General features: G+C 46.3%; 1 protein-coding gene across 10 annotated transcripts in view; it reads left to right on the top strand.

Annotated features, from left to right (window-relative positions):
* ARHGAP21 (Rho GTPase activating protein 21) overlaps positions 1 to 27,680 on the top strand; it is a 138,240-nt gene that overhangs the window by 96,379 nt on the left and 14,181 nt on the right. For 7 of the 10 annotated variants that reach the window (XM_075587599.1, XM_075587602.1, XM_075587597.1 and 4 more), the window contains 8 exons: positions 60 to 2,004; positions 20,382 to 20,543; positions 21,619 to 21,721; positions 21,813 to 21,852; positions 25,190 to 25,312; positions 26,063 to 26,359; positions 27,002 to 27,066; positions 27,154 to 27,293. In XM_075587599.1, the coding sequence (XP_075443714.1) occupies positions 60 to 2,004; positions 20,382 to 20,543; positions 21,619 to 21,721; positions 21,813 to 21,852; positions 25,190 to 25,312; positions 26,063 to 26,359; positions 27,002 to 27,066; positions 27,154 to 27,293 (2,875 nt within the window). The remainder of the gene's footprint in view (positions 1 to 59; positions 2,005 to 20,381; positions 20,544 to 21,618; positions 21,722 to 21,812; positions 21,853 to 25,189; positions 25,313 to 26,062; positions 26,360 to 27,001; positions 27,067 to 27,153; positions 27,294 to 27,680) is intronic. The other 3 variants (XM_075587598.1, XM_075587593.1, XM_075587601.1) reach the window with 1 other exon arrangement.

The following is a 27,680-nucleotide window of genomic DNA, read 5'->3' as shown; positions in this document are numbered from 1 at the left end:
TCAGTATATAAATGATGTCAGTACGTGTTTGCTAAAGTAAATATTTTACTTCTATTTAGGCATATTCCCAAGATGCTTACCTGAAAGGAAATGAATCCTACAGTGGCAATGCACACAATATACCTGAACCTCCACCCATATGCTATCCCAGAATAAAACCTACAGCTTCGGTGATGTCGCAGCCGGTTGAAGTTCCAGCTCCAGGCACATCATTGGCAAAGCAGCAATCCATTCGGCCAGTACGGACTTCGACACCGCCAGATAGAAGCTACAGAGTTGAAATACAAGTGCCTCCATCACCAACAGATATTGTCAAATCAAATACAGCTGTGTGTGTCTGCAATGAAGCAGTAAGAACTGTCATTGTGCCTTCTGAGAAGGTTTTAAATCTTTCATCAAACAGAACCAATCGCACGGGCCCTTCACACAGAACTGAAGAGGTAAGGTTTGGTTTAGCAGATCCACCCACATTCAAAACAAAATCAAGGACCACATCACCACCCTCTACCACAGCCACTTTAATGGCGATGACTCCAGTTGTTCGGCAGATGGATAATGCTGGACTGATGAGCAAACCTCCAAGCTATGGAGGACATACTGAAACCATATTTAGCACTAGGCCAACAGCTCAAGGTGAAGAATCTCCATCTCCTACAAATAATTATTCTTCACCGAGTTCCCACCAGCAGATAGACTGGAGAAATTATAAAACCTACAAAGAATATATTGATAATCGACGTTTGCACATGTATGGCTGCAGAACAATACAGGAAAGATTGGACAGCCTTAGAGCAGCGTCTCAAAGCACAAATGATTACAATCAAGTGTTGCCAAATCGCCCTTCTATACAAGTCCGGCGACGAAGTACCTCCCATGACAGAGTTCCACAGTCTGTCCAAATCCGGCAACGGAGCGTTTCCCAGGAACGACTTGAGGATCCAGTGCTGATGAAAGAATGGCCTAGAAGTGCGTCTCAAGATACATTAATAGCACCAGCCGTTGATTCCCAATACCACAGGTCAGAGTCCTGGGATTATCTTGTAAGGAAAGGTGACAAATTAGACCATTTTATTGCAGATACTCAAGAGTCTAATGGAGACAGAAAGCACAATTCAAAATGGACTGGATTTAATGAGCAAGATGACAGGCGAGGTATTTATGACCGGTCTAGACAGCATTCATTTCATATGTCTCTTCGATCACCAAACTTTTCCATGGCACCTGTTACTTATAGTTCAGATAATAGACGAGTGGGCACTAGAGTTTTGGGCTCTGCACATCCATTGCAAAAAGTTTCAACCGACCTAAAACCCATCCAGTCCACAAGGAACTTTCAAACCTCCTCTTGTCGAGTGACACATTCTAAGCCTCTTGTACCTGAGAGGTCTCATTTTGCTATCTCTAAAAGTAACTCTATGAAAAGTCCTAGTCCCTATGCAGGTAAACCAATTTCTCATGTTGTCAATGTAGAAGATGGTATAATCAAAGACCAAAAAACAGTGAACCACATACATAAAAGTGCTCATTTAAATCAGCAGCAAAGAATGCAAACAGAAAGTACTCCCGGCTTCCATTTGGACTCTGGCTACAGCATCAAATCTCCCATTTCCTCTTCATCCCCAGCTCTCCCGAAGCCTGTAAATCCGATTACAAATAGCTCCGCTACCTCTGATAACTTGGATGTTAAAACAAATCAAAACCCTGAGACAAATACTAACGAATGTGGTTCAGAATTAAATTCTGTAGACCTAAACGATCCAGTTGTTTTGAGGGAAAAACCTCCATCTGGTCGCCAAACACCACAGCCTTTAAGACACCCATCCTATATCCTCGCAGTTAATGAGCAGGAGCCCGTGCCCGTGCCCGTGCCCGTGCCCGTGTCTGACTCTACCTGCTGGTTGCCCAACGATGCCCGTCGTGAAGTCAACATAAAAAGAATTGAACAGAGGAAAGCATCAGGCTCCAGCTCACCTGGTGATTCCCTGGCATCCATCCCTTTCATAGGTAAGCTCAGCTGACTTTATTTTTAAGAACATGTTTTTGTTAAAGTTAAAAAAACGAGCACCTCAGTGTTATTAAAAAAAAAAAAACTTATTTTTTTTTAAATGGATAATTTGGACGTTTTACGTATTATTATTTTTGTTTGGAATTATTATTTTCTTTTTACTAGCAGTCGGGTAACGTCCTACGATGTTGCAGCAGGACAGGTATTAAGTGTACCTCTGCAAGCTCTCGAAAGTAGCTATTATCAGTTGCCTTACCTGGTCACCTGTTATTTATCAGTGAACTGGATAACTCTTACCACATCCAACCCACAAGCCCTTTCTAACCCTACCACTTGCCTCCAAGATACTTTGTTGTCCCAGAAAAGTAATTACTCGCACTAGATCAGCGGTGGCCAAGTCCAATGCTCAATAGCCACCAACCGGACATGTTTTAAGGATATCCCTACTTCAGTAGTAGGCTGCGCTACTGATTGAGCCGCCTGTGCTGACGCTGGGATATCCTGAAAACCTGACCTGTTGGTGGTTCTTGAGGACTGGAGTTGGCCACCTCTGCACAAGATGTTTTCTATTTAGGGCCCGGGTCAATATGCTGAGCAGTGGGGGTAATACACGTAAGAATGCATTCATTTAAAGTTTCAAGCCAAGTTTCCCAGGGCTTCTCCAAATATGGAAGCGTTCGGGATGGAGTCCCCAATGAAACCTATCAATTTACAAGCCAATATTTACAGTCTTGTTTAATGGTCACCTTCATAAAAATCAGAAATGTTAAATGTAGCCGGAGGGCTAACTTTCCCTTGGTGTAGAACCAAATGTAATGAATATATAGTCATTATATACTGTATCAAACCCCCCCCCCCCTCCCCCTTTTTTTTCCCCTCTCTCCTTGCGTGCTATAACTGCAGGATTAGTTCGGTTCTGGAAGGTGATTTTTTTTAAAATATATATTTTGGATAGGGAAACAGCCCTTAAATTGGTGTTTTTAGAACGATTCTTTGTAGCTGGTAAAAACTTTATACTTGTTGAGGTATGTTTTTCATGTCTGTGGTTGCCAAGCCAAGTTTGAAACATTGCTTAAAAGGAGGAACTAACCACAGATTTGAGCACAATCAAGGAAATAGTTTCAATAGATTTGCCTTCGGTTGTCAAGATGACTCAGTTTTAATTTCAGAGACTTTTGTATATGCGTATCAAAAGTTTCCCATAAGTTACAGTTGTCTTTTGCCTGCACATGCTGTTGGTTTGTTATGACTGTCAATGTCAATCTTACACGTTGAACCACTGTGACCAACATGCCGAAACAGGCATGCAAAGCTGCATTCTAAAACATTGCGAAAACTGGGTTTGGTTCTATTTAAACAAGAATATTTCGTACGTGTTTAACAAGTGTGGCTGCGATCCAAACTTACAGAAGACAAAGAAGATCAAAGTACAAAGTCTCTTACAGTGGTACATTTAGCTCTTGACCTTAAAAGATAAAGGTGAATTCACTCTTACCCCCTATGGTTTCGAACACTTGGGTGAATTACTTGCTGCACATTTATTAATAGAAGAAATACGATTCCCCATGGAATATAAATTTGCTTTTCTGTGTGACATTCAAAAACCTAATTGAATATATATATAGTTAAATAGTAAATGAGGTTGAAAAAATACATATGTGCATCAAGTTCAATCTATGTTAAATTTAGACAGCCAATACTTATCATATATTTGTATTTACAGTGTATTGACACAGAAGGCACAAAAAAAACCACAGAATATTTTCACCTTACGAGACCTCATTGAATAAATCCCTTCCTGACTCCAAATATTGGAAATCAGATTTCTCCCTGGATCGACATCCTTCCCATGTTTACTTATTTGGTATATCACTGTATACCTTTCCTTTAAAAAAAAAAAAAAAAGTTGGACTTCTTTTTAGAAAGATATCTATTGCATCTGCCATAAGTCTCCGTGGGTAATGAATTCTACATTGTAACTGCCCTTACTGTAAAGAAGCCTTTCCTTTGTGGCTGGTTAAATCTCCTTTCCTTCAACCTTAAGGCCAGGTCCCCAGTAATCGCTACGGCGTGCACGCCACATAGCACTGCCCTCTATGGGGCAGGCCCCAGTGGCCTTGCGTGTGGGCACGCAAAGCGCGATGGCGCGTCCACTAGCAGGGAAGACAAGAATTGTCATTCCTTTGCTGCAACGCGATCACGTGGTGTGCAGGCAGCCAATGGCAGGGCAGATCGTGTGGACCAATAGGAGTGTGCTGTGCTGACGTCATGGCAGCCCCCCTCATGGCTGCGCTGCCTCCCATCGCTCCCCCTAGACCGCACAACGCGGCCTTCACCTGTGCACGCGCCGCAGTGTAAACTTGTGCCCTAGCCTAAGGGAGGATCCTATGTTGTTTGTACTGGCCTTTGGATGAATAGTTCTTTTGAAAGCTCCTGAATATATTTGTATGCTGTGATCATATTCCCTCATTTAGTGTGTGTTTGTATACGACTATTTGCCCTCTGACCACAATATGGTGACAACTGATGACGTTGACTTACAACCAGGCGGCTAGATTTGTGGATTTTTTTGTGTCGCACGCAAATACTCAAATATCACAGGTACTTGGTCTCTAAAGGGATTATCGAATGTCAGTTGACTGAGGATCAGTCCGGGGCACCCCTCTGGTCCGATTAAAATAATTACTGATAAACAATGTGCAGGAAAAGTAAAAGCGTTAACGAAAAAAAATGATTTTTACATGTGAACAGGTAAGTTGTTTTCCTTGGAATGTGTGACATGGTGTATATCATTGCAATACATTTAAAGAAGAGAATATTCCATTCTGGATCTGTTAACACTTTGGATGTCCAGTGACATAGCTTCCATGTCTCGGTGCCTGACGCTCCAGAGGCCCCGTGATGTAGTAGCTAGATCATTGGTTGTGGTACTCTAATCTTTTGCGTGCTATAGGGGCCGCAGCGCCTAATAACTTCAGTGTGCATTGCGGTAGTGATTTCTTGCCATTTCAACTTTAGCTCAGTCAGATTAGTGTTATTCCTGCTATATTGTATTAACAGGGTGTGTGGTTTATTTCTTATGAACAGATGACACATGCAGTAACCACACAAACGGTTTGATTTTCTGTGGTTGTGGGATGGCTACCTAATTTAGTGTGTCAATTCCTTAGCCTCATGCCCTTATGCTTCTTTTACAATATACTGTCAGCTTTGTAATGCCGGGATATGCCCAGAACCAGACTGATAATCTTACAGCGGAGATATGACATGCGTATGAATGGTTCCATTGATTTTTATTTTTATAGACCCAGTCTCCATTTAATGCTGTCTACAATGTGTAGTACAATGGGCAAAGAAAATCCTGGGAAGTTTTTGGAAGCTGAGTGACCTCTGTAAGCTTCTCAATGTGTACTGTACACACACATACAGAGTGTGATTCACAGAGTATGTGTAAGGAGCTAGATGTGCCAGTTTATGATTTAGGTCACAGCCATTCAACGTGTAACCTTGACACACTGGAATTTGAGACTAATGTAGCTGCCAGATCTGCTGTATCATATCTTGTAATTATGAAATTCTCTTGAATCATAATGAATCTTAGATCGGCATATGGAGAAAAATGGTATGTGTAAGGACAGCTTTTAATTCCACCGAACATAACTGGAGTGATCTATAAAGGGATATTTTCTCAACTTTTCACCTTGTGGCTTTGGCTTAGATTTTTTAAATATTATATACTAGCTGAGAGACCCGGCGTTGCCCGTGAGTGAAATTTCCCGCTAGGAAAAGGTGGGGGGAGGGACAATGGACAGGAGATGGGGTGGGGGGAGGGACAGTGGACAGTGGACAGGAGATGGGGAGGGACGGGGACAGTGGACAGGAGGGGACAGGGACAGTGGACAGGAGAGGGGGCAGTGGACATGTGTGGGGGGGCGGGGGACAGTGGACAGGAGGGGGACAGTGGACAGGAGGGGGGGTGGGGGGAGGGACAGTGGACAGATGGGGAGGGACGGGGACAGTGGACAGGAGGGGACAGGGACAGTGGACAGGAGGGGGGGGCAGTGTACATGTGTGGGGGGGCGGGGGACAGTGGACAGGAGGGGGACAGTGGACAGGAGGGGGGGACAGTGGACAGGAGGGGGGGACAGTGGACAGGAGGGGGGGACAGTGGACAGGAGGGGGGGACAGTGGACAGGAGGGGGGGGACAGTGGACAGGAGGGGGGAGAGTGGACAGGAGGGGGGGAGAGTGGACAGGAGGGGGGTGAGAGTGGCCAGGAGGGGGGGTGAGAGTGGCCAGGAGGGGGGGTGAGAGTGGCCAGGAGGGGGGGTGAGAGTGGCCAGGAGGGGGGGTGAGAGTGGCCAGGAGGGGGGGTGAGAGTGGCCAGGAGGGGACGGGGACAGTGGCCAGGAGGGGACGGGGACAGTGGCCAGGAGGGGACGGGGACAGTGGCCAGGAGGGGACGACGACAGTGGACAGGAGGGGACGACGACAGTGGACAGGAGGGGGACGACGACAGTGGACAGGAGGGGGACGACGACAGTGGACAGGAGGGGGACGACGACAGTGGACAGGAGGGGGACGACGACAGTGGACAGGAGGGGGACGACGACAGTGGACAGGAGGGGGACGACGACAGTGGACAGGAGGGGGACGACGACAGTGGACAGGAGGGGGACGACGACAGTGGACAGGAGGGGGACGACGACAGTGGACAGGAGGGGGACGACGACAGTGGACAGGAGGGGGACGACGACAGTGGACAGGAGGGGGACGACGACAGTGGACAGGAGGGGGACGACGACAGTGGACAGGAGGGGGACGACGACAGTGGACAGGAGGGGGACGACGACAGTGGACAGGAGGGGGACGACGACAGTGGACAGGAGGGGGACGACGACAGTGGACAGGAGGGGGACGACGACAGTGGACAGGAGGGGGACGACGACAGTGGACAGGAGGGGGACGACGACAGTGGACAGGAGGGGGACGACGACAGTGGACAGGAGGGGGACGACGACAGTGGACAGGAGGGGGACGACGACAGTGGACAGGAGGGGGACGCGGAGGCAAGGGGGGGGGGGAGTGAAAGGCAGGGGGAGTGAGCGCCGGGGAGGGGAGGTGAATGAGCGCCGGGGAGGGAGGTGTGAAGAGAGGTGTGTGCGTGTGTGTATACCCGGCGTTGGCTGGAGGCAGGGGGGGCGTCAAAGGCTGGGGGGCCTCAAAGGCAGGGGGAGGGGGGGCGTCAAAGGCAAGGGGGGGGGCGTCAAAGGCAGGGGGGGGGCGTCAAAGGCAGGGGGGGGGCGTCAAAGGCAGGGGGGGGGCGTCAAAGGCAGGGGGGGGGGCGTCAAAGGCAGGGGGGGGCGTCAAAGGCAGGGGGGGGCGTCAAAGGCAGGGGGGGGGGCGTCAAAGGCAGGGGGGGGGGCGTCAAAGGCAGGGGGGGGCGTCAAAGGCAGGGGGGGGCGTCAAAGGCAGGGGGGGCGTCAAAGGCAGGGGGGGGGTTGCGTGAAAGGCAGGGAGGGGCGTCAAAGGCAGGGGGGGGGCGTCAAAGGCAGGGGGGGGGGCGTCAAAGGCAGGGGGGGGTTGCGTGAAAGGCAGGGAGGGGGTGTTGCGTGAAAGGCTGGGAGGGGGGGGGTGTTGCGTGAAAGTCAGGGAGGGGGGGTTGCGTGAAAGTCAGGGAGGGGGGGTTGCGTGAAAGTCAGGGAGGGGGGGTTGCGTGAAAGTCAGGGAGGGAGGGGGGTTGCGTGAAAGGCAGGGAGGGGGGGGTTGCGTGAAAGGCAGGGAGGGGGGGTTGCGTGAAAGGGAGGGGGGGGGGGTTGCGTGAAAGGCAGGGAGGGGAGGGGGGTTGCGTGAAAGGCAGGGAGGGGGGGGGGTTGCGTGAAAGGCAGGGAGGGGGGGGGGTTGCGTGAAAGGCAGGGAGGGGGGGGTTGCGTGAAAGGCAGGGAGGGAGGGGGGGTGGGGTTGCGTGAAGGGCAGGGAGGGGGGGGGTTGCGTGAAGGGCAGGGAGGGGGGGGGGTTGCGTGAAGGGCAGGGAGGGGGGGGTTGCGTGAAGGGCAGGGAGGGGGGGGTTGCGTGAAAGGCACGGAGGGGGGGTTGCGTGAAAAGCAGGGGGGGGTTGCGTGAAAGGCAGGGAGGGGGTTGCGTGAAAGGCAGGGAGGGGGGGAGGTTGCGTGAAAGGCAGGGAGGGGGGGAGGTTGCGTGAAAGGCAGGGAGGGGGGGGAGGTTGCATGAAAGGCAGGGAGGGGGGGGAGGTTGCATGAAAGGCAGGGAGGGGGGGGAGGTTGCATGAAAGGCAGGGAGGGGGGGGAAGTTGCATGAAAGGCAGGGGGGGAGGTTGCATGAAAAGCAGGGGGGGGGAGGTTGCATGAAAGGCAGGGGGGGGGAGGTTGCATGAAAGGCAGGGGGGGGGGGAGGTTGCATGAAAGGCAGGGGGGGGGGAGGTTGCATGAAAGGCAGGGGGGGGGGAGGTTGCATGAAAGGCAGGGGGGGGGGAGGTTGCATGAAAGGCAGGGGGGGGGGGAGGTTGCATGAAAGGCAGGGGGGGGGGAGGTTGCATGAAAGGCAGGGGGGGGGGGAGGTTGCATGAAAGGCAGGGGGGGGAGGTTGCATGAAAGGCAGGGGGGGGGGAGGTTGCATGAAAGGCAGGGGGGGGAGGGGTTGCATGAAGGCAGGGTTCCCTCCCCCTGCGTTTCCTCACCTGGCAGCCTGGCGCGCTCCTCCTCGGGCTACCAGTCTGTCTCTCCCCACTCCTGGCCTCCTCCGGCTCCCGGTGGCATAGAGGAGGTAGTGCGCGGCACCACCTCCCTGACGCTCTCCTCCTCCACCTCGTGCTCCTCGGCGGTGTCCGTTGTCGGGGATGGTGAGGCGGGTAAGCGGCGTGTGTGAAGGGGGGTAGCGGCGTGTGTGTGGGGGTGATCCTGAGAGAGCGTGCTCTGGGGGTTGGGGGGAAGTGGGAGAGCACCGGGGAGCAGGCTCGCGGCGGAGGCGCACGCATCTCCCCTCCCTGTGGCTGCAGGGAGAGGTGGAGAGAGCCGGAGGAGCGATCTCGGGGATGGGGAGCGTGCTTTGGCGGGGGGCCAAGAGCCCACCCCCCTCAGAGCCGTGTGGGGGCTGGAGCTGTCGGCAGTGAATGCGGCCGTTAAGTAACGGAGCGGCGGTGAAGGGCGGTAAGTAGCGGCCAGTAAGTAGCGGAGCAGTGTTGGGCAAGTAAGTGGTGGTGCTGGAGCGGTGGCGTGGCCGTGAAGTCGTCCATTGCATAGCGGGCGGGAAGGAGCGGAGCGGGCGGGAAGGAGCGGAGCGGGGGGAAAGTGTGATTTGGTGGTCGGGTAAGAGGGGAGAGGGGGGAGGGGGGGCTGGAATAAAATAATGTAAATGAAATGTAGATGTTGTAAGTGTGTGTGGCGGCCATTTTTGAAATTAAATTAAGAGTGCGTAGGTGAAGGCTGCCGGTCATTTGTTAATGTTAAACACACATATTGTGAATGCGGACATTTAATAATGTAAATTAAATGTAGTATTGCGGCGATTTAATAAAGTTAAGTAATAAAATAATGTTATTAAGGGAAATAATGTAACATTGGCAAAGCGGGATATTGTATAATGTCAATGTAAGGTACATGTTGTAAGTTCGTGTGGCGGCCATTTTAGAAAGTAAATAAAGAGTGCGTAGGTGAAGGTACGGGCAGGCATTGTTGTAATAAAAATGTAAAGTGCGTAGTGATGCACGCCATTGTTTTGATATATATTTATATTTGAATATATGTGTTTTTAGTAAGGCAGTCTTGATCGTGCGTGGGAGTGTCGTCGTGTGTGTGCGGAGGCCATATGGGCGGCCATGTGCACAGGGACTGTCGGCCGGCGACTGCGGAGGGAGAATGGCGGTCGAATGTGCGCGGCTATAGGGAGTGCGGTTGTTCCGGCGGTTAGTCCGGGCATGTGCATATGAAGGAGGCCATATGGCCGGCCATGTGCACAGGGAGTGTCGCGGTTGAATGTGCGCGGCTATAGGGAGTGCGCTTCGTCCGTTGTGCCTACAGTTCTGGCTACAGGGGAGTAAGCATGAGTGTCAGCTACAGGGGAGTAAGCATGAGTGTCAGCTATGGGATGACAGTGTGTACACAGGGGTGACAGCATGACTGAGATGTGGGATGACAGGTCAGTGTGAGTGTGTGTGTGTGTGTGTGTGTGTGTGTGTGTACATGAGTCGGAGGTACACAGGGGTGACAGCATGACTCAGAGGTGTGTGTGTGTGTGTGGTTCTGGGCATGTGGTGTGACTGCAAGTGTGTGAGAGTGAAGGAGGTGATGTCACAGTGGGGCGTACCTCTTGGCCAATGAGTCACGGACCAATCAGATTCACCGCAGATAGCACTAACCTCACTAACCATTCGATTTTATATATTAAGATTTCTACCTGTTACTATTGTTGCCCAACAGCCTCATCTTCACCCTACCACAAATCAAAATGCACACATTCTTTTCTAACGTGGAGTTGTTAAAAATACTTTGCAAACATTTTGGCGTTGTCTTCAATGAACACAAAGATGCTTACTGATGCAGCATCTGCCAATTTTAGCACAGCTGTATGTAAATATTTTGATGACTGATCACCTGTGGCATATGGCTAGAAGCGGACAGGTGCAGATCCTCGATACCTAGTCCTATACTACCAGTAGGAGATTGCTGCTGTTTGCATCTGGATGTTGGAATTCTCTGTGCTACTGATCCTATATGTTCAGGCTATGCACTTCTAGCAGGAATGCAGCCTTTCAGACCTGTGCTTAGTATCCTTCTGTTGGTCACCATATGGGTGACATTGCAGCTCAGACTATTTTTGATAGAGCTGATTGGCCCAGCAAGCAATGCAGCTCAACAAATGACTTTACAGTATATATTTACTGCATAATCTTATGCATTGGGCCTCAATTACACCAAGTGCTGCAGGGCGGCAGCGCTATCCTGTGACGTCACCCAGTGCTGCCGCTGATCGGCATCTTGATTGTACCAGGGAGACAGAGCAGAGGAGGCGTGGCTGTGAGTGATTCGCCTTCATTGGCTGAACCGCTCACGTGACACGGCCGTCACCAGAGAAACAAATTTGGAAGTCTCTTCAGCAGCCGCTTTGCAGTACAGCGCACTGCGACTGTCGCCAGCAGTATGAGCACTTGAATTGTATTTATGATAGTAGTTTTGGTGCCGCTCCACGTGACCCATGCGCAATTTTCGGTATAATCATGGCCTTACACTGCTCATAGTATGTTATGCATAAATTCCCAAAATAAAATGAAGTGTTGTAGAAAAATAAATCATGTGACCTTAAAAGGCTACATACAACAATACTGCAATCTGAATCGGTGCGTGTGCGCGCGCAATTTTACATATTATTTACTTCCCCAACCACCTACAGAACAGAAGGTGCAGGGACATTACAGAACCTAGGTGTTGAGGCTCATTTCGTTTTTAGATGTAGGGTTTAGATCTTCCATTGGATCTCATATTTCGCCCTCGCTGCAAATCTTTGTTTTTGGTCCGTGCTTCCATGTACGTTCACCATTCATACACAATGCCCCAGATGACTCTTAAGCTGCGGTCAGGGTGACACTGAGCGGGTGCTCACGCTCCGTGCAATCAAACACTTTGCTACAATATGTTTGTCCAGTGTGAGCGTGCCTGTGAGTGCTACGCTGCTTGGCGAGACAAATCAATTTGGTTTGCCGCTAGCTGGCACGTCACGTGAGCAGTTCGCCCAATGACGGCGAACCAGTTCCGTGATGTCATGGCACGCCCCCTCCGAGCGCGCAACTGGCTGGCCTCAAATCCCCTCAAGCAAAATGAGCGCCAGCACACTCACCCTGGCCGCAGCCTTAGGCTGCGGTCCCAGTAATGTCTGTGACACGCGCACTCGGCGGGGGGGACGGCGCGTGTCACAGCGCTAACCGCGATCTGCGGTCTGACAGGGAGAGGGGAGCTTGCGACGGGAGGGGGTGTGGTCGAGGATTTGCGGGGCGTGGCCATTAAGTCACTCGGCTGGTTCGCCCTCATTGGGGGAACCGCCGGTGGGGGCGTGGCCACGCCTCTGTCGCTAGGAGTAAACTCTATTTTATTGAGTTGTGAAAAACCCTGCCGCACGGCGCGGCTGCACCTTCTGCGTGACGGTGCGTAGTGGGCCCAGCCCCATTGAGGGGCGGTGCTTACACGCACAGTGCACGCCGCACCGTGCGCACAGGGTGTACTGGGACCGCAGCCTTAGGCCTCGGCCAGGGTTCTGGCGGGCGGGCGTAGGCGCGCTGAGGCTCAGGGAAAGCGGGTGCTTTCCCTGGCCTTAGTCAGTGCGCCGTCCGGGGGCGTGTCGGTGGGCGGGCCAATGACGTCACGGAGCTGGTTTGCCCTCATTGGGCGAACCGCTCACGTGACCGGCCCTGCGCTCCGGCAAGCGCTTGATTTTAAAAATTCTCCAAAATCTATGCTTCCGCACGCTTGCGTAGACGAGCCCCTACTAAAGCCGCTCTCATTGCGGCTGTAGGGGCTCACTGGTAAGTACCAGCGCGCTGACCATGCCCGATGCCTTACTGTGTGCGCCTTTTGGGAACCATGCAGTAAGAGCTAGACAAAGGACATAATAGAATAGGAATAAAGGCACAAGTATATTTTTTGATCCCTATTTAATAAAATAGGTTACAAAAAAAACCTTAGAAAATCTTGGCACAGTTTTTTAAAATGTTATATTACACATTAAGTTATGGTGGAAAAATAAGTGACAAAACCCCTCCACCGTAATACCACTTGTGAGTACATTCATGTCTGACAAGTCTGCAACCCTGTCTTTCCCCATTATCTCTTAGCATACAATGCTCCCACTGTAGCCAGAGGTTCTGGGTAATGATATGCAAATGAGCACACAGCATCACTTTTTGTTTCTTATCCATTTTAGCATGGAGCCCTATATACTTATGCATGCCGTATTACACAGCGTTCCAGCACTGCCTGGGTTAAACAATTGCCTTTATATTGACGTGCATTACTGGCCCATCAGGCAATGAATTGAGAAAACGGCCTCAGATGACGCTTTGGCCGTATATTAGATGTCAGCCTTTCCAAACCTCCTCCTGCGATGGTTTTAAAGTGTTAACTAAGGTCTGTCATATATTGCGCGCTGGTGCACGTGCACGTTTCGTTTGTATGTTGTCAGCGGTGATGCACGCGGCTTGGGGCATGGCTCTGACGTCACAGCGTTAGGCCGCGCTGTGATTGGCTCGTGGCATCACGTGATGCGGCATCAGAAAATACAAATTTCTTGTATTTGCTCTCTGATCTGCCGCGCCACCGATCACAGCCGTGCGCGCACGTCTCGACTGTATCAACGTCCGCCTCCCACAGTCAATTATCATTGACATGCGCTATATTACTGACCTTAGTGTTATTTTTGCAATAGACTGTATATTGAAGACACAACGATCTTCCCTCTCTAATTATGATGTTTTACTTGCTACCTGTTCTCTGACATTTAAAAAAAAAAATTATATAAACTCTGCGGATTGATACGATTGACCTTTGTTCCATGTTGAAACACAAGGTGCCCTCTTGTGCGCACCTTGTTTTTTGTCTGCTTCAGTCATTGACTCATGTTCCTATAACCTGGTTTAAGCGTCACTAGGTAGACTGTGATATCACAGGGGGGGTTTAGTCACATCCTTGTTTGTGCAGATTCCTGCTTCATGTGAAATAGTTGTCTCCAAAGGCCTGAGACAATGTTCCAGACAATGTATAACGAGGAAGTAAAGATTTCACACGGATTCTATGCTTTCCAGCAATGTATTGGACATTACATTTAGTACTATATAGTGCTTGGAGATAACAAAAAGGAGAAACTTATTTTATTTATCAAATTTCATGCAATCCAACTATTTTTTTTTTTTAATGATTTTCTCAAAGAAAATCTCTGTATAAAATAGACAATGCTCCCATTATCTAACCAGGAGCGTCTTCAGAACAAGGGAGGGAAACGGGAATCAGAACCATGTAGCGATGGGCTTTATAGGAAATGAAGCCACCAGAAATTGGCAAAATACCATGTTTAACCCACAAGCTAACAAGAAATTCTCCCAACATATAGTCCAAGAGGAGCAAGAGCGGTGCAGGAGCAAACGCTATTATTGTATCTAACATTTAGTTCAGTATTCTGGGGAAACGTGCATCAGCTGGGAAATTAACTTTTCTTTTCCAGTAAACTTCATGGTAACAATATACATCTCAGTGAGCGAGAAGAGCACATGATTCAAAACGCTAACACGCTGAAAGACTTTTTGTCCATTTCTTTGTTGTTTATCTAATCGTGGTTGGGACCTATTCCAGTTTTAGCTGTCGTCTTTAATATTTAATACGATTGGTTATGTTTCTATTGTAACCGGAGATAAAATGTGTGCAGTGAGAATTCGTTGTTGCCACCAGAGGTCGGTTCATTTTCTAAAACGTAGTTATCTAATAGCGTCAGATTACAAATTGCATTAATGCTGGGATGGCTAACGCCAGTCCTCAAGGGCCGTCAACCGGTCAGGTCAGTCCAAGACTGAGCCACCTGTGCTGAAGCAGGGATATTTTTAAAACCTGACCTCTTGGTGGCCCTTGAGGAGTGACGTTGACCACTCCTGCATTAATGCGTCAAATCTTTTTTATTATTTTTTTTTTTTACCCTGGAATTGCATTTTCTCTAATGTGCTTTTCACTCTTGATGATCTTAGAATTGGCCATCATAAGGGAAGTCTATGGCCCTCTTGATGGTGACAATTTATTTGACGGTTTTATTTTGATAATGTCAACATTTTTGATGGACTAAACTTAAATGTTATAATATTATTTTTTTAAATAATAATAGCATGTTCTTGTATAGCGCTGCTAGTTTTACATAGCGCTTTACAGAGCCATTTTGCAGGCACAGGTCCCTACCCCGTGGAGCTTACAATCTTTTTTTGGGTGCTGGGGGCACCTCAACCTTTCTGCATGTAATCTGCTTCGTATAGCAAGTCTACTCTGTACAAGTCAATCAGCAAACCCTGGTGCAGTTGTCCATGCAGCAGAGCGTTGCTGTTTCCAGCGGACAATTTTGTTGTAAATAAAACTCTCTCCGTTGCTGATTGACCCAACTAGTGTGGGATTCTTTCCTGGCCATGTACGCAAACTTCATTCTGGTTCTTAAAAGCGAATGGTTGAACTAACTTGATATCCAGTGGCGGATTTAAAATGTTGCTGCTCATAGGCAGTTACCCGGTGCTGGCTCTTGCAGCGCCGCCCTCCTGCAGAGTCAAATGACGCCGCATGGTTACGTGAAGAAGCGTTTCCATGAGAATGCGATGCATTGCTGCAGGAGGGCAGTGCGAAGGAGAAGGTAAGGCTCCGGCCAGGCAGGGAGCGGACACGCTGGCGCTCGTGCGCTGCGCCCTGCTCGGCCGGGCGATTCGTGGGCGGCTAGGTGCGGGCGGAGGGGGCAATATCGGGGCGCGGCCAAGACGTCACGGAGCAGGATCACTCTCATTGGGTGAACTGCTCACGTGACGCGCAAGCGGCAGATTCAAATTTGCTTGGCAAGCAGCTACGCGCCGTGCATGCTCAGGCGCCTGCTCACGCTGGCCACACACATTTGCCGCAATGTTTCATCACGGCCAGTGTGAGCCCGCCCGCTCGCTCAGCGTCAACCTGGACAAGGCCTAAGAAACCTTTACAGAGGCCCCACACTCTCCCCTGGCAATCGGTGGGGAAGAGAGCGGGGCCTCTGGGCCTAATAGGAAATCCGCCACTGATTATTTCTCGTAATGGAGGAAATCGGGCCAAGTTTTTTTTACTGTTAAAGAAAATTATATAATAACTTTTTCGTACAGCTCTTTTCTCCCAATGGGACTCAAAGCGCTTCATAATTACAGTATAGTGTGTGGTATTCAGCATTGTACATAGGCATTTTTACACAGTCCCTGCCCCGTAGAGCCAACAATCTGTTTTTGGTTACAACAAAAAACAAACAACGATGCCCAAAGCTACTTCCAGAGCTTGTTGAGTGTCTGTGTGTTTATTAAATCTGTTAATCCTTAAGGTGTTACATTGTGCACTCTGGTAACGCTGGGGACTTTCACTGCTGTTTTTGGTTCTTTAAGGGGGGGGGGGGGATGGTGTGGATTAGTAATGTTGTGCTTTGTGTTTGCTGGATCTAGACTTGGAGGGGGGGGGGTGGGGGTGTAACCTGCCACCTTCCCCTACCCGGACATTTAAATGAACTTTAGAATAATTTTCCATTTGCCTGAATTCTGACCCAGCGTCTATGTTAGTATTGCAAACCTTCCCATCAGAACTATTTCAGGTTTTCTTGGTAAATAATCAAGGATATTTCCTGTAGGGGACTTAATTATATAATTTTTTAAAGATGTGCGTGTAAGATTTGTTTCTACTTACATGTGCATATTAAATGTATTTTCATGGCCTTTTGATGCAGTGGCATCAACTTCCTAGAGATTCCTGGAAAACCGCCTGTTTGCCAGTATGTGCAAAAAAAAAGATTCTCAAATCATAGGTTAAACAAAAAAACAGGAAGTCGGCTCCTTGCTATAACTTGGCGGTTTACTGGTAGTCATATTTTATTTTCATATACATTTAGCTATATTTCAGTGTATGATTACAACCTCCAGCTTTATTCATTACATCTGGATGTTTGTAATGAATGATGGCCATTCATAGTAGTGATACAAAAGAATGGATAGAGTGTTAGTACCAAAGGAAGAAACCAGCATCGTAACCCATCACAAAGTCATGCAGCAAATCAGATCTCGTCTATCTTGCATTAAACAGGGAATAGGATGAGAAGAACAGAAAGCGCACACTTCTTGGTGCAATAACGTTTTTACTAGATTAATGAGACAAACAAATAGTGGTAATAAACTCCCAAACATCCGAATAAAATAAGCAATTAGCCGTAGTTCACAGATCCGCGCTGGAGATATGCAGAGTTGTCCTCACGGGGGGATACTCCTCCTGTTGCTGCAGCGCGTCCGCTGCTTGCTTCCGCCTTTCCGGTAATGGGAGGTTCCTGCTGTCTCTCGTGACCCCTCTCTAGTGCGTCACCATGTAACTTCCTCCGTACGGCGTCACAGCAACCCTGGCGGTTGCAGGGATCTCACTCCAGCTCGGGCCAACCACGTTAACCCGTTCCCTGCCTTCTCCCTCACAGTCTTCAGCTCTGCAGAAACTCAACAGCTACGGTCGTAGTATCACCATACAAACCACCCTACATGTTTCCAAGCGTGGCCTCTTCGTCAGGGGTGTGGTTTGCTCTGGTGACAGGTTGCCTTATATACTCATTATGTTTAAGGGATTAATCAAAAGCTTACTGCCTCCCCCTACTGGTTGGTATACATAAACACTGCTAAACAATCCTCCAAGTAACATATACATGGCATGCAGATAAGAGCATTTGAGAGTGCCCTATAGCATTACTCTACATAATAAAATAATCAATTAATAACAGTAAGCCTAAATACTTTAAAATACACATTATTAAAATATATGAAATGGGATGATAACTAAATAATCTATCATTCCTAACATATAAACATTATCCGTATAGAACATTAATAGACATACCAAAAAAAAAAAAATCTAAAAATTACAACATTATATAACTTCACTATGAACTAAATACTTAAAACCAAATCACTTAGCATAAAAATGAAATCAGGTCTACCTCTCCATTTAACCCTTCTGGTTTTTTTTGGACTTTTTCTGGCAACAGATTGGACTCTAAGGTTGTATTTAGCCCCTTAGGGGCCAACTCAAGGACATTTATACATTCATATTTGCTTGTTAAGCGCCTGTAGCTGAACTATATGTATTGTGATTATTTAACACACTTATTCACGTAGTTTTGAGTACTCCGTCATAGATGCATTAAACAGGGAATGTATGGAAGGGAAGTAAGAATAATTATTTTATAAAGCATTGGTATGACCACACCATGGATAGGGAGAACAGTTTTGGGCACCACTTTATAAAAGACATTATGGAAATAGAAGTGCCACCAAATTAATAAAAAGGATGGAAAATCTGATTTGTGAGCGGCTAGCTAAATTAGATTTGTTCACATTCTAAATGAGGGAATATAATCACTATTTACAAATATATTCAGGGTCAATACAAGGAGCTGTCAAAAGAACTATTCATCCCAAGGGCAGTACAAACGATGCAGGGTCATCCCTTAAGGTTGGAGGAAAGGAGATTTCACCAGCAACAAAGAAAAGGGATCTTTACAGTAAGGACAGCTATATTGGTCATTACACATTGAGACTGTGATGGCAGATACATCAGATATGTTCAAAAAAGATTGGACATCTTTTTCGAAAGGAAAGGTATACAGGGATATAACATAAGTAAACATTGGGAAGGATGTTAATCTATGGAGTAATCAGGTTGCCAATATTTATAGTTGAGAAGGAATTTAAATTACCCCATATGAGACGATATTGGATAATGTTTCGCTGGGGCTTTTTGTTTGCCTTCCTCTGGACCAAAATACTGTAAATACAGATATAGAATAATTATCTCGTCTAAATTTTGCATAGTTCGAACTCAATGGACATGTCATCTTTCAACCTCAACTATGTATCCCTGGCTCTACTAGTTAGGACAACAGTAAAGGAAAGGTATTGGTGGATGAAACCAGAGATCTCTTCTCTTGGCATAGGTCTCTGTATTTGTTTAGCAAAACCGAGTGAGTAAGGTTACTACAGGGAATCAGCTAATCAATTGGCTTCCTCTGCTTTAATTGAAATGTTTTACTTTATTTACCTGCATATCCGTTTAATTTAAAAAAAAAAATAGTTTTATTTAAAAAAAAAAAATTATGAAAATGCTCCAAAGCATTTCGTTACCATGGAAATATTAAGGGGGTAAATTAAGATGCCTTCAACACGGATTTATCAGACCCCGATTCAGCAGTGATTTCCATTTAATGTGAGATTGCAGTGACACAAGTCGGGCTAGTGAATCCGCTCCTAGAATTAAATAATGTACATAGCTGAATTGAGACCACTCCTCTACATTGCATAAATATCTGAGCCTCATTCGGTGCGTGCATTTTATTTCAATCAGCACGTTTCTGTTCACAGTAACTTGGTACTTGGTGTGGGAACTGGAACTAAAGGAATTGTGGCTCGTTTTGTTAGATTTTTTTTATTTTTATGCATGTTGTACAATGTGCAAATACTTGGAGCTGACAGTCGTCTATATACCATCAGTGTCTTACAGCTTTTACACAGAGCAACTTGTGATCTTTTAAAAAGCACAATGCAGCACATGCAGCTCTAGTTGTGCAAAGAACAAAAGTGTGCTTGTTAATATTCATGTGGTTGAATGGGCTGTTGCGAAGCCCAGCACATCAAGATGAAATCACCTCGCATACACTTTGAAGGCTAAGCATTGTACTCCCTAATACTTTCTGTCCCCATTTTGCCTGCAGTAGTTTTATGGGATATGTTGTTCTTTACTATAGCAGAGTTACAGTTCAGAATAGGTTTGTAGTCACTGTAAATGACCAGTTGCTTTCCGCTCGCGAGATCGCTTAGTGATGTTTAAGTGAAGCTGGGAATTGCATTATGGCACTTTTGACTATAGAAACTGGCACATGCTGGACCTGTATGGACTGCCACAACTTCTATGCACAGTTAATAGAAGATATCACTGGTATGTTACACATTTCTGTTGGGTGTCTGTTCCTTTTTAAAGAAGTTAAATAGCAGTGTATTGTTGTGTTTTTGTCTTTTTTTGTTTTTTTAAAGAGGATGGGGAACGGTGTTTAAAGTTTTATAATTGTACTAAATCCAAATTGTGGGAGCCAGTTGTTAGGTTACCCTTAGTTCTGAGAACATTGTGTTGCATTTAGTATCAGTATACGACTACAGATCGTATTGCAGGGGTATCCTTTTGTTCTTTTCTTCAATCAGACGCTTATCTTTGCAGTACAATGTATACCATATCTTTAAAATAGGCAACCTTTATAAGATATGCAGTGATTTAAAGTTTTTAGAGCATTGGCTGTGCAGAGTCCGCAGGTTCCGACAATCTGTTGTACAAAGGCAACAAAAAATATATTAACTTAAATTATTAAAATAATAAAAAATTATTATATATAGTATATATAACACACACACAACACACACACACCACACACACACCACACACACACCACACACACACCACACACACACACACCACACACACACCACACACACACACACACAGATTATAAAAGTATAGCTATCTCATTGTGTTTTATTATGGGGCAGCCTTGACGGGTGTGTGATGGTGATGTGGTGCATGCATACAAATGTTTTCTTTTCCTTGTAGATGAGCCGACCAGTCCTGGCATTGACCATGAAATTGCAAACATTCCGGCTTCCGCTGTTATTTCTGCATCTGTGGCGCAAGCACTCCCCACCATAACAACAATTCCTCCCAGTCCCACATCTCCAGCCCCCGTACTGCGGCGGAAGCTCTCGCAGGAACGCGGTAATTACGACAACATTTTTGTGTTATGGGAATATATATTTTATTTTTTGTCTTCCTGTAGATTTCGGCTGTTGTGGCTCATGATTTAATATGTGCTGTGTTTGTGGATATGTTGGTTGGCAGTTTCCATTATTAAAAATGTAGATTTTTGTCATTAAAGAGGTCCAGGGTGCGTGTTATGTAGTAGTAATAATAACTTTTATTTCATATAGCGCCTTTCTCCCAATGGGACTCAAAGCGCGTTACAGTATAGTGTGCGGTACACAACACACAGGATTGTTACACAGTCCCTGCCCAGATGAGCTTACAATCTGAGTTTGGTGCCTGAGACACAGGGAGATAAAGTGACTTACCCAAGGTCACAAGGAGCTTGCACTGTCGTTTACAGTCGGTGCCTTTACTCACTGAGCCCACTCATAACAATGATGCTTGCGTTATTTACTCCATTATTTAGTTACACGCTTTCGTCTCAGACAGCTGATCGTATCACAGGACTGTCTTGCCATCACATTTTTGTAGCATTCATAGGGCAGTAAAATACAATTTCGGTCACCTGTACGCTGCATTTAATTTCTTACCCTCTTTCCCGTAAGGTTTATCTCTAATTTCTTACCCTGCCTAGTGGCCTTTCTAATAATGGCAATTTATTGATTTGCAAAAACTCTTCTTTTCAAAGTTTTAAAATGGTCCTAGAAAATATACTTTTATTTTGTGGTTTTAAAGATTGGACATCCAAATTTAAACGTACAAATGCAAAATAGTTTTGAAAATGTCCTTCTGCTAAAAATGTATTTATATTCCTCTGCGCCCAGAGGGTCCAGCAACTAATTGCTGTGCAGTGCATTTCTGGCAGAGAAGGAGGAGATTTGTTCACAGCTTTGAGTTGTATTGTCTTTTATCTGCTTCAACTAAGTAGAGCAGTTCCTGGATTGACAAAGTAATTATCATGCATATATACAGTTTGTGATGATTACTGCACCTGACAATCAAATTTGGCCACAAACAAAGTACGTGAAATATTATTTATCACATAGGATTTCAATAACCTGACACGTGCTGCTGTATTTCATTTTAGAATCTATCAGGCCTAGTGTTCTAGAGGTACAGTCCAACTCAAAGACTGAAAGATCCAAGTCCTGCGATGAGGGTCTTGATGATTATAAGGAAGAAGGGAAATCGTAAGTTGGACCAAAAGCATTATTGACCCATTTTCTATTCATTTACATTAAACATCGACTCATCCTGTTCTCGTATGTCTTTGTCTTCCAGCAGAGCTCTAACGCACGTTTCTAGCCTGAAAGGCATCAAGGTTAGTAATTTCCTTCTAAATACCTTTTTAGCTAATGATTCATAATGTTTTCTAATCATTTCTGCATTGACTTGTTCTGTCTCAATACATGCCTGAATGCTAAGGTGTGTTTATATTTTATACAAGTCCTAAACCGCCCATTGAAGTCTGGTATTAAAACACATTTTCTTATCTGTTTGATTTTGAAAGGCATATGAGGTCATCTTGTAGTATCCATATCTATAGGGTGTGTGGGGGCCTCAATAAAGGGTTGCATGTAGTTTGGCTTGAAGCCATATCATTGGAATCAAAGGTTTTCTTTAAATGTCCAATGTCGTGTGTTCAAAAGAACAAGTGTAGCATGTGCAGTGTTAACATTTTATGCCGGCCTACTAACTAGTTTCACCATGTCCCATCAGCACCTGCTATCATGTGTATGGTTTATAGTGACGATCATCCGCATGTAAAAAATATTTAAACCTAAAAAAAGCAGGATCCAGAATTAAATTGATATACAGGCATACCCCGCTTTAACATACGCAATGGGACCGGAGCATGTATGTAAAGTGAAAATGTACTTAAAGTGAAGCACTGCCTTTTTTCCACTTTACAATGCATGTACTGTACTGCAAACATCATACACGTGCATAACTGATGTAAATAATGCATTTGTAACCAAAATAAATACAGTAGGCTTTATTCAAATAAAATGAATGGGAGGAAGCAGGGAGGTGAGAGGCGCGCACGCGGGTCAGTACTGTATAGCAGCTCTCTCCTTCTCGCAGTCTCTCTCACTCAGTCTCTCTGTCTCTCTCTCTCTCACTCAGTCTCTCTGTCTCTCTCGCACTCAGTTTCTCTCACTCACTCAGTCTCTGTCTCTCACTCAGTCAGTCTCTCTCTCTCAGTCAGTCACACACACACGCACTCAGTCACACACACACGCACTCAGTCACACACACACGCACTCAGTCACACACACATGCACTCAGTCACACACTCAGTCACACTCAGTCACACGCTCAGTCACTCAGTCACACGCTCAGTCACTCAGTCACACGCTCAGTCACTCAGTCACACGCTCAGTCACTCAGTCACACGCTCAGTCACACTCAGTCACACGCTCAGTCACTCAGTCACACGCTCAGTCACTCATCACACACTGTCACTCAGTCACACACTGTCACTCAGTCAAACACTGTCACTCAAGTCACACACACAGTCACTCAGTCAGTCACACACACGCACTCAGTCAAACACACACGCACTCAGTCACACACAGTCACACGCTCAGTCACTCAGTCGCACGCTCAGTCACTCAGTCGCACGCTCGTCACTCAGTCGCACGCTCAGTCACTCAGTCACACACTCAGTTACTCAGTCACACACTGTCACTCAGTCACACACAGTCACTCAGTCACACACACAGTCACTCAGTCACACACACTGTCACTCAGTCACACACTGTCACTCAGTCACACACTGTCACTCAGTCACACACTGTCACTCAGTCACACACTGTCACTCAGTCACACACTGTCACTCAGTCACACACTGTCACTCAGTCAGTCACACACACGCACTCAGTCACACACACGCACTCAGTCACACACACGCACTCAGTCACACACGCACTCAGTCACACACGCACTCAGTCACACACACACGCACTCAGTCACACACACACACTCAGTCACACGCTCCGTTACTCAGTCACACGCTCAGTTACTCAGTCACACGCTCAGTCACTCAGTCACACGCTCAGTCACTCAGTCACACGCTCAGTCACTCAGTCACACGCTCAGTTACTCAGTCACACGCTCAGTTACTCAGTCACTCAGTCACACACACAGTCACACACACAGTCACTCAGTCACACACACAGTCACTCAGTCACTCAGTCACACACAGTCACTCAGTCACACACAGTCACTCAGTCACACACAGTCACTCAGTCACACACTGTCACTCAGTCACACACTGTCACTCAGTCACACACTGTCACTCAGTCACACACAGACACACACACGCACGCACGCACGCACGCGCGCGCAAGCAAGCAAGCAAGCAAAGACTGCAGCAGAAGATCTTCTCCCCCTCACACTGCAGTCTATTCACATCACATGCAAAGCTTCGCAGAGCTCTGAGGAGGGAGGAGGGAGGAGCAAGGAGAAGGGAGAAGGAGGAAGCAGATTCACTGGTTTAGCTGCTGCTTTAGGAAGCGTGATTGCAGGGGGAACGGACACAGATGGGAGGGGGAACGGACACTGATGGGAGGGGGAACGGACAAAGATGGGAGGGGGAACAGACACAGATGGGAGGGCAGAGGGAACAGGGAGATCGAGCGCTCCATAATGAAGACAAGCATGAAGGAGGTTGCAGGAGTGTTGAGTTGCGCACGCTGCCCCCTGGTGTCCGTACTCGCGAAGCACGTGTACGTACACAGGGGTAAGGTGCAACAAAAAAAAAATGTACGTACTTGTGAGTGTACGTAAAGCGGGTGTATGTAAAACGGGGTATGCCTGTATAGTGATTTTGTAGTAATTCTACTTCGAAGAAAACAAATTACTCTTGCTGTTTGTCCCCATTTTAGTAGCAGTTTTTGACTGCATGATAGCAACACTTTTGAGCTTCAGCCAAACCATATTTATTGATTCGAGGCTTCGCTATGAACAATATTCAGTAATTACATTTGTACAGCAGGATCACTGCATTGATCTTTAAGAAGGCAATACAGTTTATGTATACACTTGATCTGCACTTTTTACTTTCCTAATTTCTCTTTCATAATAAAAAAAAGAAAAAGGGAGAACCAGCAATAGCTTCTTTTTTACTTGCCAAACTTTCTGGGTCTCACTTTAAAAAAATCTTTAGTCAATGAGATCACCTAAATGTAACGTATTAAAGTTATCACGGTCATTACTTCTGCAAAACCAAAACAAACACGTGTCCTGCAGTGTAGAGTAAGGCCCAAGTCTGATGCCCGTCCTACTACCAAAAGCGCTAAATGAACTGTGGAGCGCAACAATCAAACTAATTGACTTGGTTGTCAATTGGCCCATTTTTCCCCTTTCTGTCCTATTTTTAGGAGTGTCTTATTTGTGAAGGAGGTTTATTCTTATGTAATTGAACTATTTCATGCCATAGTATGAAAGGCTAAACTGGTGACCCCGGCAGAATTGTTTTAAAGTGTTACTATTTCTGAATGGTAAACGCACCCAAAGTGCTCGGCTATTTTGGCAAGCAGCTTGGAGGTGTTTTCCCAAATTCTATACACTATTATTTGAGATCGGAGACAAAAAAAGGCTTGAACAGACTATTCGGATGACATCTTATTGTTTAAATATGCCATTTCCTTCAGGCCCCAGAGAGTGTGCAATCATCAGACTCTGAATCCAGAAAAGATTCCTCCTCTGATGTCTTCAATGATTCGAACAAGGAAGGCTTCATGCATTTCCGACAGCTGATCACTGAAAAGGGAAAGGTAAGCCAAGGAACCATTTTTAAGAGCTATCTCTGAAGCCCGATAGATTCACCAGCTGAAAATTTCCATCATTCTAGATCAGGGGTGGCCAACTCCAGTCCTCAAGGGCTACCAACAGGTCAGGTTTTAAGCATAACCCTGCTTCAGCACAGGTGGCTCAATCCATGGCTCCGTCAAAGACTGAGCCACCTGTGCTGAAGCACCGATATTCTGAAAACCTGACCTGTTGGTGACCCTTGAGGACTGGAGTTGGCTACTCCTGGTCTAGACAAAACTACAATCCAGCAAAATTGTTTAACATTAAATCTCCATGCACTCTAATTTAGTTATGTAGTGATAAGAGGGAAAGAGCGCTAACAGAGTTGTATGGCCGTATATCATGTTTGTGTAGGTACATTGATGGATAGTAATTATGATAAACATCCAAGTGAGACGACTGGATAAAATTAAGCCTGTTCGTGCAGGACTTGAGCAAGTCACTTTATATCTCCCTGTACCTAAAGCACTATGTCAGCATTACAGAAGAAAAGAAAGATTTCTTATTATATCCAACATGTAACAGGTTACTTCAGTTAAAAAATGTTTTTAAAAAATGCTCAAATTGGGTCTGCAGCTTTAAAAATTGAACTTTTTGTTTAGTCATTTTACAGTTTTCATATATTGTTTATTCACTGCATTTAAATATGTAATGTCATTGGTTGATTTTGAAGACATTTGTTTTGCGGGGATCCATGTAATGTGTCTTTTCAGAGAGTTGGTGGGAGTATCCGCCCCTGGAAACAGATGTACGTCGTCTTACGGGGACCTTCACTATATTTGCACAAAGATAAAAAAGACCAAACTGGACACTCCTCCTCTCAATCTGAGGATGAGCAGCCAATTAGCATCAACGGATGTTTAGTAGATATATCGTACAGTGAAACCAAGAGGAAGAATGTATTTCGTCTTACCACATCTGACCGGGAATACCTCTTTCAAGCTGAAGATAGAGACGATATGTTGGCTTGGATTAAAGCTATACAGGAAAACGGCAATCTAAATGATGAGGTATGCGCAGAATAGGCACAGTTAGCCCTTGGACAGACATCTTTTATGGCAGGGGAAGCCAACTCCCGTCCTCAAGAGCTAGCAAATGGTTAGCTTTTCAGGATATCCCTGCTTCAGCACGGGTGGCTCAATCATTGGCTCAGTTTTCGACTGTCGTTGACCGAGGCATTGATTGAGTCGCCTGTGCTGAAGCAGGGATATCCTGAAAAACTGACCTGTTGGTGGCCCTTGAGGACTGGAGTTTGCCACACCTCTGCTTTATCAGATCATAATTATGGAATAGTTAACATAAGGAAGCTTCCCTGAGGGCATATTTGAATAGGTTAGAATACAATTAATATTTTTCGCAGCAATCAAAATGCAGTATTCACACATTTCTAGTATTTTAATTAATGGTTTATTTAGAGACTCCCCATATGTTGGAACATTGCATGTTAAACAGAATGTGAAGAGTCCAGTATGGAGCAAACGAGAGACAGAACAAACCCTCCCCACGTCCATCACCCCCAAAACAGCTTTTTATAACATTTTCGTTAGCACTAAATTGGTACTTGTGTTTTTTAATTTTTCATTCACTCAGCTAAAGCATTAACGTTTGTGAAATGATGTAATACTAAAACTTCTCTCTTGGTTCGATTTTAGCAAACTGGCCAAGCAAGCAGAGATCTTATTAGCAAGAGAATCAAAGAGTACAACACAATGATGAGGTAAGCGTGGCACAGAAATGGGACTTTTCTTTTATATATTTATTTTGCTATGTCGGAGTAATGCAGTTATTCTTCCGCCTCCTCTAGCAACAAAACGGAGCCATCCCCCAAAGCACAACACCAAAGTCTGAGCATCCGACAGACGTTTCTGGGCACAAAAACTGAAACAAGGACTCCAAGCCCTCACTCTCCAAAGCCGGACTCTGAAAGAAAACTACTCGGCAAAGGTTGGTCTATAAAACACTGAGGAATACTAAGCTGATGATTCGCGTATTAACGGAGCATTAGTGAAATTGGGGAAAGGTTAGCGGTGCATTTTCGCATGGATTTTTGCTGTTTTTCTTTTTTTATTAGGTGGGAAGCGCAGGCGGTCTCCGGAGCTGAACCACGTTAATTTCAGCTCTAGGACCCCCTGCTTCCCGAGATACTTACCTCTCCATAGGTTATACCAGTAGCGGGCCTGGCTGGACACACAATATGGAGGTTTAAAGGTTCCGATAAGGAGCGCTTCCGATTGGCTGTGTGACTTGGGGCCTGTAAACATGCATGAGATGACGGCATAACCTACTGAAGGAAGGATCTCCGGAAGAAGGAAGTCCCCGGAGCTGAAATTA

Source organism: Ascaphus truei, chromosome 2 (genome assembly GCF_040206685.1).
Source record: "Ascaphus truei isolate aAscTru1 chromosome 2, aAscTru1.hap1, whole genome shotgun sequence".
In the NCBI taxonomy this organism is placed as follows: domain Eukaryota; kingdom Metazoa; phylum Chordata; class Amphibia; order Anura; family Ascaphidae; genus Ascaphus; species Ascaphus truei.
Note: the sequence above shows the minus strand (reverse complement) of the source record. Positions and strands in the feature narration are given on the sequence as shown.